The sequence below is a fragment of the Numida meleagris genome, chromosome 5 (assembly GCF_002078875.1).
Source record: "Numida meleagris isolate 19003 breed g44 Domestic line chromosome 5, NumMel1.0, whole genome shotgun sequence".
NCBI classification, from domain to species: domain Eukaryota; kingdom Metazoa; phylum Chordata; class Aves; order Galliformes; family Numididae; genus Numida; species Numida meleagris.
In genome coordinates, this window is record NC_034413.1 from 60,444,906 (window position 1) to 60,459,334 (window position 14,429).

The window sequence follows — 14,429 nt, forward strand, 5'->3', positions numbered from 1 at the left end:
TGCGACTCCGGCCCCATGTGCTATCCCAGTGTTTATTAACAGCAAGGACAATGGATAGAAAAGAACCCTGATTTTGCAAAAAAGGACTAAAGTCTGACTTCAGTTATACTGTAGCAATTTTGAGATTGTAATTTACACTTCAAACTAATTAGTTTTAGCAATAATTCTATAAAAGCAGTGAAAATGAGAGATCATCACTGTCACGGTGAACATACTTCGGTTAAGTGTGTAATAAACCATCACCTTATTTATACACTGGAAATATCTGCAAACAAATAAACTATATCTATGCTCTTTCTACAAGGGACTGAATTTTTGAGAAGCAAAACATTAATGCCTTACAGGTAGGAACTGTCACACTAGATGTGACCAGTTGGCCAGCTGGTCCAGACTATAATTACTTGAGGAGTTGACAGCCAAAAGGCATTCAGTTTCTTGGGAAGCACAAGGTAACCAGTTCCTAGCATCAGCAGACAGATGGGGATCCATACTTTCATGGTAAAACAGATGAGAACCGAGGTTTATAAATACCAGCTTTCCCCAGCAGATGGCAGGGGTAGAAATACAAGACATTCATCTTGGAACAATACACAACTGTAAACACATGATAATTCAAGAGAATGACCCAGTCTCTGTGATCTTACCTTGCTGTGAGGGTCAGCAAACATGCGAGTAAATATTTCACATAGCCTTTTTAATTCCACTCGGCTAGAACACATAGTAAGAAACCAATATTAATGAATATTAACGTTAAATCAGTACCACCTGAAGTAGATCTAGCTTTGTTTAAACATTTCTGAAGTCACACTTCCGAAAACTCATATGTAACTCTAGGCAAAGCCTTAACTGTATTCCAGCTCAGGTGCTTGGTGCCAAAACTCTTAATTTACAATATATTGAAAAACACAAGTTCTGGTTTTGCTGCAATGCAAACTGTCAAAGAGTGTAAAAGTTTTGCTTGTTTTATCGTGCCAATAAAAAGAGAGCGATCGGGTAACATTTCCTGCATTCTATGGATGCAATTAGATATTTTCCACAATTACTATGAAACCAGAGCAACTACTAAAATGCACATCAATTGCTCAGGTAACAGCCATTTAGATCATGATTGCAGGTACCCCTTTTCCATAAATACGTTAATTCTACATTGCACCTATATATATAGCCAGAATTTGCCAGTAGTCTATAATAGTTATATGTTAGCTTGTAGGAAACACAAGATACTTTTTTTCAGTAGATCTGTTTAAGTTTTAAAGTGGCACAAAGACAATGGTCTGCCTATGAGTTAGATGCGGAGAAAAAGTACTTGTGGTAATGCCAAAGCAAGCTGACAGCTTCATTCAGGATGAGACTGCATTGTCTCAAAATATTCTCTTCACTTAATGCAGATTACTGTTTTCTGAATGAAGCTCTATTTATTACTCTAATTAAATTTCTTTGTGTGCAAGGGTTACGTGGAGACAGCACGTGTAAGCAATCTGCTTTTCCAGAATCTTGCTGTCCCGATGTGACAATGCAAGAACCAAACTGACAAGCAGTGGAAGGTCATTTCCTTATGAGATTTGTTGGTCTTGTGCTATTCAAAAGATCATACCGGGGAGCCCAGGCCACAGGAAGTTGTAAGAAACAATGAGGATAACTAAGTGTCATACCACTTTGTATGCACATCTTTCTGGATACGTAAATCACCACTAACATAAGATCTTTCCATCCAGAATACTAAAGAAAACCTAGCTACATTAATGCTTTAAATTAAACTTGTTATGCCAGAACAGAAGATGTATCAGGTTTCATTAGAAGACAGGCTTTCCCCTTAGACTAATGACCTAGATGATGTTTACCACGATGCCGTGAGAACAGATGAAGAAATCTGGAGTACAGGCACCAGAACAACCCTGAACTCAGGTGTGAGCAGACCAAAAGCAAGCTGAAAGGAAATATAATCTAAAGAACTAAAACCAGTATCAAATTTAAAAAAAAAAAACCCTGAAAGGGTGTAGTTTCTGGGAAAGGTTTATAAACTATTCACTATCAAAGCCAAGGAAACCTGCTAGCTCAAGAGACTACTGACAGCAGTACAGTTCATACACGGCAACCAGCAGGAATGAAAACAGCAGCACTTCTGCTAAGAGTTACTACAGGGGCAGTCTGTCACCCCAATCTTCGCAGCATTTCCTGCCTTGGAACAATCATTCACAGCATTCAAAGCTATGGTGATAATCCTCATGCACCTTTTGTGGTAAAATCAAAATCTCACCCAAATTTTTCATGCAAATATATTAGGTGTCAGAACTTTTTCCAGAAAGTTTGCTAAAATAAGGAAAAATGACGTCATTCATGTGGGAAGAATCTTTTAAAATACTTGTGAATGGACCACATAAAAACCCGTTGCTCACCTAGGGACTCCACCATATTTAAAACCTGTAGCACTTCCCACCTCAGGACTGCATCACATCATGTAAAGTGCTGGAATATTTTTATGATGGCAAGAGAATGACCTTCCCAGGCTAGCTCTCAGTACATATTTATCCAGACTGTTAATGAAGACTGACAAACATTTTCAGGCACTATAAAGATCTTTTAAAACCAAAACAACTGCACAAATACAAGCAGGTAGGGGCTAAACTATACAACAACCACTTACAAATCTAGCCATAATTTAACTTGATAATCATAACATGAAAATAAAAATGTCATAGCTATTAGTAAAAGCTATCTTCAAAGGAGTCAGAAGAAACAACTTATTTCCAAATACATTCTCCATAAACCAATGGCAAAGAGCCTGTGGCGGAGGAGTCAGTTAATGTGATTTACTCTATAGTTAATGTGACACGTGGCCATGTGAAGTTTCCCCAAGACTATTGTGTAATTCTGTTTTTATGTGTGACATGCCAAAGGTGTTTGAAGAGTTTACTCAGCTTTCAACAAGGGGAAAACATCCCTCTCCTAGCACAGTTTCAGAGTTGGCACATCTACTTCATTGCCTTAATAAACTTCCCTCTGTATTACAAATTACACCATTTATAGAAGACTCAAGCTTTTGATATTTTTCAAGAGTTACAAATAATTATACTTGATGTGTTAGAAAGAGTCACAAGTAATTATGCCTAACGCAGCCTTCACAAAGAGTCAAAGTATACCCAACACAGGGAACACCATTTGATCTCATCTTTTTGAAACAGACACACCCGGAGATTTTAGAATTAACGCAGTCAGTGTTTGCTTCCAAGTTGCTGAGAAAAAAGAATATTGAAGGTTCAAATGGACTAATGTAAAAATGGTACCACCCTTGGAACGCATTTACATTACCATCGTTGTGGGAAATCTCACTGTGCTGCAACAAGATAGTATGCTTGAGTACTATCTATGTTATTACTAAAAATTTCACACAAGCAATAGTGATGACAGCGGAATCTCTTCTGAAAGTAATTAAGTCCCACATTGTGGAGACAAAGCTTTCATCGCTATGAAAAGCAATATCTGTGTACATGAGGCAAGTACATACTTCTGACTATAGCCATCCCCCACAAATGACCAACACTACAAAGCTATGAAGGTCACCTCAGTGTACGCTGGCTTTTCAGTAAGTTCTGCAGACCTATGAGGCCCTCCTTCCTTTCAGACCAGTTGGAGCTGGCACAGTGGTTCAGGACCTCAGCCACATCTTCGGTCTGCCGCAGATAGTGTGGAATGCCTCCATTCCTGGAACCATAGGAGCGCTCTGAGCAAGCGCTTGATGCATCACTGTTAGCGTCATCATCGGAGTACATCCCATAGGGTTCATATCTTCTTCTCACTGGCTTTTTCTGGGAAAGGGGAAACTCAGACTAAATAAAATTATACACACTTACATCAGTTCCAAAAGAAAAGCGTTCTACCTGTTATCATTCATCAAGGAAGATGAATGCTATTGTTATAGTGCCATGTTTTTCAAGACGCCACTAAGCACTGCCCGCTTATCTCTCGCAGCAGAACAAGACAGATCTCATTGACTTCATCGAGCATGAATGACTAGTGAGAGCAGGACCTGCCTTCCCCAGCATGAAAGCTCGATACTTATGCTCAGTGGAATTAGATGTAACTAATGAAATTGTAAGTTTTATAGTAAATAATAATTAGTTCCAATGTTACACATTCTGTGATGAAACAGCCTCTATTTCAAGAAAAAAATAAAGATAAGAAAGAGCTGTAGGAATCTGCGCTGGCTTGTACAGTCATTTTGATATTGATAATGGAGCAACTCTAGAAATGCACTGGGATAAAGAACATCCTAATCTCCGTTTGAGTTGAATTTTTTATGTTTATTTATTTACAGAGGTTCCTAAGGAGATGAGTAATCAAATCATACTCACTTCCATAGCATGGGATAAGGGGACCACATCCTTGACAGCCTCAATCCTTACAGAATGGATATTAAAATAACTTTGATAGCTCTACAAATTATATACTACAAAATAAACTTTTAAACGTACCTAAACAGAACAGGATTAATAAGAAAGATTATCAGAAAAGACTGCCTAAATTCTAAAACGTTTGATACAGAATTCCTTCCATTGTCCAGTCCTGCAGTTCTCAGACTTGTGAAGCCAGAGTTTTGCTTACACTAGGACTGCAAGATTGAAGTGCAGAAATTAACTCAAGTGCGGTATTATGGGTGTTAGCAATAGGGTAGGGAAAGTTGAAAGTAGAAATAAAAAGTCAAGAAAGCACTAGTACCTTGCTCCTGGAGTCTCCTAACAGCTGTAGAGGCAGGAAAATATTGAAGGGTGGGAAAAAGCATAGAGAATTATGTCAGAAGCTTATGTAGGGTTTTTGTTTTTGCAACAAAAATGTATAGCAAATGCATCTTAGCAAATTAAAAAAACACAACAGTTTACGCAAAATAAAAGTGGGTATAATAACAACCGGCTTTATTTCCTATCTGCTGAATTTGTACATCTTACACTTTCTGTTAGAGATCTTTCTGATAACATCTAAACATGCAGTGCCTCTGCCTGCTTTTCAGAAATGCTGTTTCCGGAAGATACCAGTTTTTGGTAGTGATTTCTTTCTTCACACATTCTCAGTAGCTTTTGATTTTTCAAGTCTTAAAGAAATTCTGAGGTCAGGAAACCACTATCTACAGTACAGCACATTTAATCAACTTCACTTAACCAGGTTCTCTTTGAACACACAGTTAACTGCAATTTTTTTTTTTGAAGCTTAACTCCTTTAAAGACAAGCTGGCTGGCGCCCACAACTTCAAGGCCTTAACACCAAAGATTCCGTCCCTCTTTGAGCTTTCCTGACAGATCCAAGCACTGATTCACAGCATAGACAGTGTGTTTTTAGGCCAAGTCTGACTCTCAAGACAGAAGCAGTGGATCCAATGAGAATTATATGCTTGGAGCAAAGGTTGCAGAATGACCCACTGAGTTTTGTTTTAACTTGGCTAAGGCCATCTCTATAGAGGTGTTTTTGTTTTTTTTTTATTTCTTACTACAGGAAAAAAGAACACTTGTTTGAGAACAAGGCTGCTGTGTAAAAGCTGGCATCACACTAATCTTTCAAAATAAGCCCAAATAGAGTTTGTAAACTGCTTGTCAAGAGGAAGCAACTAAAAAAAAAAAGAACAAACGGAGGTGGTGAGAAAGGGACAAGATCACATTACATCCCTTACATAGAAGTTCAGATTGATCAACTTACATCAATCAAGGTAGCTAACTGCCAACTGGACTTACAGATTTCCCTTTTAAATATTTAACTCTTTAATTAAGATCTTAATATTCCACTATAAAGTTACTTAGCTTAAAAGAGTGAAATATTTAGAAGTGAACTCCTAAGTCTAACCTGAAGTCACATCAAGAAATCTTAAGTGATCAACACTGAACCGGAACAGCACTGTGACCCTCTCCTCCTCCCTCAATAAACCAGTATTCAGGGATACAGTCAGATTTCATTTACACATGCAAACTATCACCTATAGTTACGCTGTGAGCTACTATGATGGCAAATTGGAGGTTGGAGAGCAAAAACTGGCTCATGATCTGTTGAATTTGGTAATGAAAAAGCCCACTAACCATTTCGCCCACTAAATGCAGCAGCACCATTATATACTGTCCTAACTCAGTATGATTCATAAGGAATTATTTACTTAAAAAAAAGAGAGAAAACACTTCTGTAGGAGTACTCTTTAATACTCTAGAAATGGAGGTGATGTGAGCTAGGTGGTGATCGAATACAAAAAGGCAAATGATGTTAGTCACTCTTAGAGAAATTTACTTTCTAAATTTTCTAAATCTACTAGGAAATAAAGGGAAAAAAAAATGTCAAACTCTGGGGACATTATCCAAAACAGACCTTCAAATATATCAGGAATTCCTCATCTCAGCTTAGGTCTAGAGCTGAGGAAGACCCAAGGTACACTGGTACCCAAGTAGTACTTCAGAGTAAATGCGCCTGCCTCTAAACACCCTATGTCTCCCCAAGCCCCATTATGACAACACAACTTCTGAAGAGCAGAGAACATCTTCTGTATTCTGCTACCCAAGAGATTTTATATTGCTGGAAGATTATACAGGACAATGCATTTTTAAAAAAGACAAAACAAGTTTACTCAGAAATGCACTTCAATATTTAGAAAATATTGGCAGCACGCTACGCAAACACACTTCAGTTTAAGTGCACAAAATGATACCAATTACAGACAAGCCAAGCTATGAGCCGATCCAAATACCTAGCCAGGTGCAAATAACAGAGCAGGAAGTGGCAGAGTTCTCAGTCCTTTTCCAGACAAAATCCTTATACAGTTAATGGAATCGATGGAATTCCCTCACACTGCAGGTGCTGAGCACCCATAAACTACAGCAAACAGCTTCCGACAGCAAAATATAAGACAAACAGCTCATTCAGCTTCTCCTGCAGCTCCAGTATCAAGCCTCATCAGTTTAACTGTGGAGAACTAACATGGAACGAGGAAAAAAATGTTGCTGCTGATATACTCATGCACAACACAACACAAGGTAACTAACTCTACGGCATCAGACAGTCGGCACAATGAGAACAAAACTACTTAAAAAGAGAACGTACGTACAGGTAACTTTAAGCCACTTTCCGGTGTCGGAAGCATTTTGTATTTTTCCTCTTACCAGTGCATCAGCCACAGCAGCCTCCAGATCTGTGCTTGTGCTCAGGACTCGCATGGCATTCACAGAAGCAGGCATCCTGCCTGACTGTCCGAGTCCAAACCGGTCTGCACAAAAGACAACATTGAAAGGGATTGTTAAGTAAATTCACATTCACTTGGAATCCTAATCAGGTGTCTGAACAGTTCTCCCCAAAGGATCTGGGAACTCTCAGTGCTTTTTCGTTAAAGACTCTTTCATCCACAACTCTACAGTTTGCCATGACAGTAAGAAATAAACTATTGTTTGCTGGGTTCCCGAGACAATTTCAGATCCTCAGGGCATGTTTTTTGTGTTTTTGTTGGGTTTTGTTTTTGTTTTTAAGATGGGAAGAAGGGTACCTATTTTGTGTTTCTTTTTAACAGAAGTTGTTTGGGGTTTTAATGTCAGAGGCAGACATGCAGGTCCCAGTCTGGCTCTCTCAGGACTCAGCTCAAGACTTTTCATTAACTTCTGAGAAACAGTCGTGCCCAGTGTCAGAGCATGTTAATACCAGAGCACTCATCCATCTTGTAGCTTGTTCTCAGGCAAGTACGTGAGATCATCATCACCAGCAGCACATTAGCTATTTTATGTTGCAAGGCTTGATTAACCAGAATATCTCCCTACGCCTCACAGAACAAAAAATAAGGCTTACTGTTTGTGAAGTTACTCCAATTGTTTTATTGTTGTTCTCGAGAAGCAGCTTAAATGTACACTGAACTGAAATGCAATTTAAAAGTTTTATGATAAAAAACTTTTTTTTTTTGGATCATACAATATCATCCATCTCCCTATGAATTTGATGGCAAAGCTCTCAATAGCATCCAGAACAACAGGATTGGGTCCCAAATGTCACTTACGTTCCCCATGATCACTAGCCTACTTTATCATTTGCCCAGAGTCTGATAAAAAACATTACTGAAATGAGTTTCTTTGAGCAAAAGCCATATTTGAAAAGCCATCACTAGCAGTGATACAGCAGAATCAGCAACTGGGGCCACGGGCCAGGCTCCAGCAGCACAGCCCCTCCTGATCAGAGATGTATTTCTGCAATCCTGGCTCCAGTCTATAACCAGAAAAAGACTGGTTTCAACATTGCAAGTTTTTGTTTCCACCTGGGGCTGTCCTTGCTCCAGAAAGGCTGGGAGAGCTCCCTCTGGGACAGATCCTACACCACATGTGCCAATAAGAGCTCTGCCAGCAATTTCAGAGGTGCACAACTCAAGCTGCACAAACCCATTTAACAGATCACCAGCTGACCCACACTGGATGCAGCCATAGGTCTTCCAGTAGTTCATCTATATTTAATTTAACAAAGGAAGAAGACTGCTTATTGAAATGTGTTTGCATCATGGATTTCCACAAAATTGAATGTTATATTCAGCAGTTTACTGCACTTTTTTAAAAAGAACTTTGCTTATCACAAAGTTTTGTTGCTTTTCTCTTTAGAAGCCTATTGCACTGAAATCTCTTTTAAGGAATTTGCTCACACTGCCCTACATAATTTAAATCAGAGACTGAAGCCTGACAGTCTGTCATTCTCATTTTAAAGCTTTACCTGAGTACGTCAGAGCAAGGATTAAGCTACTGAGGGGAGAATAAAGACAGTTTTTTAAAACCTAAAATATTTTTCTGAGAAAAAAAATGAGGATTAGCATTTATTTCGGAAGTGTTACCACAACTTGGCCTTTCCCAGTTATGCAACCAGACGAGACATTTCTGATTTACAACAAAAGCACAATTTCTACAAAACACATTACAAGAGGAAAAAAAACAACAAAAACGAACATCTTAGAACTACTGCCAAAAAGTAATCAAATGATATTTCACAAAGAAATAAAAGTTGTATGTGTTATGACTATCCCCTTTTTTAATGCACTTGGGTTGAAGAATCATTTCAAATATTTAGTTGAAACCACACTTCATCCCTAAAATGGAAAGATCCGTTTACTCTTAATGGAGGCACAGAAGATGATAAAGCATTGAGTCAGACTGAAGTTAAAGTCACTGCTATAGAGATACATACTAAAAGGTGTAGAAAGGACAACTATTTTTCTAAGTGTAAATTATACCCAGTACAATACAAGGGCTGAGATGAGTTCTGGACTCAGTTATATTTAAACCAACTCGATGAAGTTACGTGTTACTGAGATCAGAATTTGGCTTCAGAGCTTTGAAATAACACAATATTGTGTAATATCATCGTTACACGTTTTCATGTTAATTTAGTATTACATTAGAAAAGGGAAGATAGTTTCGTTTTTATTTTTTAAAATAAATGAACAAAATGACAAAGTAATTCAACTGTAGGTCAGTTTAAATACCCAGCATAAAAAGGAAAACCAACAAAACAAAACCGCGTTTTTAATCAAATTGAGTACAAGGTAGCATGCTGTTTTTTTATCCATCTCCAACAGCTATCAGGACATTTTTAAAATACTTCCTGCAGTGACCATTAAATCCATAACACCCATATCAATGTGGGCTTTTCCCACTCTGCTGCCACGCCTCAACACACACACTTGATCTTAGAAGGGACCTTAGCATATCTCCAGCATAGGGCTGGGAATGCATTTGGCTCCAGGAACAACCCTTATGGACAAGCCCAGTGTTACTGTCAAGAAATAAGCTGAATAGCGTGCTGTGGCCACGCTCACTTTTCCTTCTGGCTATTTTAATTATGGTTGTTACTTGGTGAAAAATTTCAGCAAATTCCAGCAAAATTCCTTGATTTTGCCACTTCTTCAGCCTTCTCTGGGCTAAAGATAACCATATATAATTTCATTGTGCTTTGTACCAAACCACTGGAGCCAAGCACGAATTGACTATCATGTGAAGCTGAAGAAAAAAGCTTAAGCTTAGATCTGAATTAGATTTGAGGGCCCTTTTTAATCCTGACAATTATTTTGTTTTGTATCCTGTTTTCAAAGGGAGTTGCAGGTACTCCACAACTGCAAATCCAGCACGGGAGTGGAGAAGGTGACTGGAATCTGAAGGTTTTTCTCACTACTTTCTACTAATGCAAAGCCCAGTGAAGTTAAAGGAATTATTTTTTCAACAACTTTCACATGCTTTGCACAAGGTCTTCAGTAGTATACAAAGGATGGATCAGCACGTGTAATGCTCCAAACTTCATTTTGAAAGCTCATCAGGTGCTTAATTCTTGCTGCTTTTGTGAATATCAGACAGGATCCCACAAAGCACTTCCATTAACTGAGACAGGAGTCTGAAAAGCTTAGTAATAAATGGGACGAGCGCCACTGGGATCCTGTCCTCGACATTGGGAACTGCTACACTGCTGAATAGGAAACAGACAAACTGCAAGGGCTCTACATTGTTCAGGATTTAGCCCATGCTGTACAACTGATCCGATCTGCAAGAGAATCGAGAAAGCCCTGGATCACCCTTTGTTTAAACACTGCTCACAATGTTCCTAAAGTGCACAAAATCAAAAAACATTCAATAAATGAAACTAAAAAGAAAAAGCCACGTTGAACAAAACAGAACAAAAAGCCTCACAGCGGTGAGAAGCACATGCCAAGTGCTGATGCACATGACGGCAAATGTTAAAATGGTGTAAAACAAGACTACATATAAGAAGCAGATTCATGCAGTTAGCGCTTGTTCACCTGACTGCCCAACAGAATCAGCAGTGGAGAGAGCACTAGTGGACCTGGAATGACGTCGAGAAGCTGCAAGTAGAAGGAATGGCAACACCCACAGAATTAACACACATTTAACCCAAGACAGAAAATGCCACAATCCAAAGGGGATGCACGTGAACACTACCAGTAAACGTGTTTCATAGTGACAGGGAAATGACGTTGTATATGAATGCATCACAGATACAGTGCAAGCCCCGCAGTGTCATCTCCATTTGTAGCTTCTCCTCCCTTTCCCTCATGACCATAAACACGATGCATGACAAAACTCGTCTGTAACAGTCCCAAACCCAGTGCATTTTCAGCCAAGAAAACCAGTGTGCGTCAGTCCCATTCCAGAACCACAGATCTGGAAGGTGGCCATCATGACAACATGAAGCACATAACCATAGAGCAGGATTTAGATGTGTCCGATCTAAACCCCAATGGGAAGCCATGACAAATGGTTAGAAATTGTGCTTGCAGGTCTTTTTCCAAAACATTCTAGCCTATGCACAAAAAAAACAATGCTCACAAAAAGAATGAATAACCACAGAAGTTGAAAGAGTACAAGGAGTCATACAGGGAGGTCAGCCAACCGCTGCTTATAGCTCTTTTGGCTTTGATGTAATTTTCTTTCTTCAAATAAATACACGTATGGGAGCTGCTGCTACTACCAAAAGTCTTTTGCTCTAGCAAGTTTTGTATACATGCTTTTTGAATCTAATTCACATGTAATGTGAATATGCACGTACATCCATCTAGAACTGTACCATATGTATACAAACAAATTGTTAATAGCAACAGAACAGGCACCAGCAGAAGAGCTGAAGCCAAATATAGCTCCCACTCCAATTCCCAGTTGTCAGCAGCACATGAATCACAAAATGTATTTTGGAGAGATTTTCAGTTATCAGATTTAGCATAAAGGTGAGTTAGTTATGAAGGCAAATGGAAAGCAGACCTAGACATTTCTGAATTACAGAAATTTAGTTTTTCTGAAGAGGGTTTCCCCTCCGTGTCCAGCAATGATACGTTCGCCTAACTTAAAATAAGAACTGACCCAAAAACACTGATCGTCCGTGTGAACAGTTTGTCACCAGACTCACCAAAGGCCTTGTTGATGCAACATCATAACTAGTACTGTCAAGAAACTGAAAAAAAATAAACCCCATCACTATCAATTAATAATTATTAATACAAATAAGCTTTGTCAGTTGTGTGTATGTGTGGGCAACAGAAAAATTGTAAGCCTCCAGTTAAGCATTAATAAACAAATGTTAATAATATAGAAGTGAGCAAAATGAGAAAGAGCTCAGATTTTCTCCCAGTCGTGACAGCTTGGTCAAAGCTCCACAATATGCAGTGTGGTCTTTAAATATGTAGAACACATGCATTTATTCAGGAGAACAATCCCACTGATGTCATAAGTCATGAAAGATTTGCAGGATCAATACAGGATTATGGTCTGAACCCTCAACTAAAATTCTGAGCTTGCAAATGCTTTCTTCTGAGCCATCCACTGCGTCTCTGTGGATTTCATTGCAAGATCAAGGCTCAAGAAGAAACAGCAATAGAAATAATAAAAATCACTGATCTTCAATAATAATTTTTAAAAAAATCATAGAATCCATGCTTCCAGGGAGGGGCATTCACAACCTCACTGGGCAACCTATTCCAGTGTCTCACCACCCTCGCAGTAAAGAATTTCTTCCTAATACCTGGTCTAAATCTACCCTCTTCGATTTTCAAACCATTTCCCCTCACTTTACTCATGTCTCCTAACTTGGAAAGGAAGACATTTTGGTGCACAGACATGCAGATCTGCACGGAAGCTTTGAAAATAAGCAACTTGCAAGGCCAGCATGTCAGTGCTGACAGTGACCATAATACTGCTAAATGCAAGAATCCCATCGTTTACATATGGCTAGCTTAAGTAAAATTCACTAATATAAAGTTAATCTTTATGAGCAAAAATGGACTACATTATTTAGGGATTAATGTAAGATTAACTAGATTCTAAAAATACAGTAATGGAACCATCCTCTTTTGGCTTAAATTGCTATATATACACAAGAGCTCCCTTTCAAATGAGTTACAAGCTACAGAATTAAGTTTGTGAACTTAAGCTGTGTTCCAGCTTACTGCATTCAATGAAAACACAAGAAAAAGGACAACAGAATAGCAACTATATTGGGTTACCATCAAACTGATACTTTTCCACCCTGTTTTCCATCCTCCCTTCCCCGATTTTATAGCAATTGCATACATAGAAAAGAATTTAACTTCATTAAAATGAAACACTCCTCACCCCCACACTGAAATTTGTTACAACCGCTGTAATACATATCTGTAATTGAAATTTCAAATTCAGCATACAAGTCAGACTTGGTGGTGGTGCACAAAATTCACACTAACTGTGATACTGGTACACTGCATTTCATTTTTTAGATCAAAGGCTCCAGATGGTATCTCAATGTACGTAATAATATACTAAATAAATTCTATAACAGAATAATAAATACTAAATAGAATAATAAATACTATAATAGAACAAGCATAGCAAAATGACGGAATACAAACAAGTTAGCCCTGATACGCAGCATGCTTAAAACACTTTGGTCGGAGAAAAAAGCCTCATACAAAATTGAAGCCACACAGGTAACCATAAAAACAAGCTGCAGTTGCATATGCACCATCCCTTTATGGCTCTGGTATCAAATCAGCTTCATTTAACTGATAAAAAGCCTCTTTGATTTATCTAAAATTTCTGAATGTTAAGTTGAACTCCGGTCATTTCTCAGTAAAAACTGAGATATTACAGATAGATCATTTCAGAGTTAAATGAATTAAATCATGAAGTTCTGAACTCAGAGCCTTGAAGATTCCACTCTACATTACTGAAATCAATAGAAAATTTCCCAAAGATCTCATATGGATGAAGACAATGACCCTCTCTCCTCTGACAGCATTTGAAGTCGATATGAATAAATGAATCAATACTGACAATAGCTAGGTAGGTTTAAAAGTTTATGCAAAGCACAGCATATTAACTATGAGAACCAAACAGGAAAATTTTGCCCATTTATCTTTTTTTTTTTTAAATAACCTTTTATTACTATTTGATTTGATGCAGAATTAAGTCCAAAATGTTATGTTCTACTTACACAGTATTTCTTACAGCTGTATTTTGTCACTAATGTGCAAAACAGATCTTGGAATAACATTCTTCAGCTTTGACTACATATGTAAGAGCTTCTTTCTCACTTTCAATACGCATGCACAATTATTAAATTACTACATATGGGAAAAGGGCCTGGAGATAAACTACACTTAATTATGTCTGAGATGACAAGTTTTTCATACAACGAACAATGTATTTGGTTGAATACATATGACATGGTATTTGATCAGAAACATTAACTATCCTGTTTTTATCCTTGTGCAGAAAAAAATCCTGCATGTGTAAGCGTAATGAGATTTTTCTATTCATACTGTGCACCCAAGCTGTATGATAGTGATGGCTCCTTAAAAGCTTTAGCTTTTCCATTTCTGTCTGCTTGAAAGTCGTCTATGAAATGGCACGTGCAACTTGTTAACTCATGATTAAGAGTGCTGAATAAAACCTGTACAAAAAAGATCT

General features: G+C 38.1%; 1 protein-coding gene across 12 annotated transcripts in view; it reads right to left on the bottom strand.

The window, feature by feature from the left end:
- Window positions 1-14,429, bottom strand: part of CLASP1 (cytoplasmic linker associated protein 1) — a 154,396-nt gene that overhangs the window by 42,961 nt on the left and 97,006 nt on the right. For 8 of the 12 annotated variants that reach the window (XM_021397902.1, XM_021397896.1, XM_021397904.1 and 5 more), the window contains 4 exons: window positions 7,128-7,231; window positions 4,717-4,740; window positions 3,562-3,806; window positions 645-708 (listed from right to left, as the gene is read on the bottom strand). In XM_021397902.1, the coding sequence (XP_021253577.1) occupies window positions 645-708; window positions 3,562-3,806; window positions 4,717-4,740; window positions 7,128-7,231 (437 nt within the window). The remainder of the gene's footprint in view (window positions 1-644; window positions 709-3,561; window positions 3,807-4,716; window positions 4,741-7,127; window positions 7,232-14,429) is intronic. The other 4 variants (XM_021397900.1, XM_021397907.1, XM_021397908.1 and 1 more) reach the window with 1 other exon arrangement.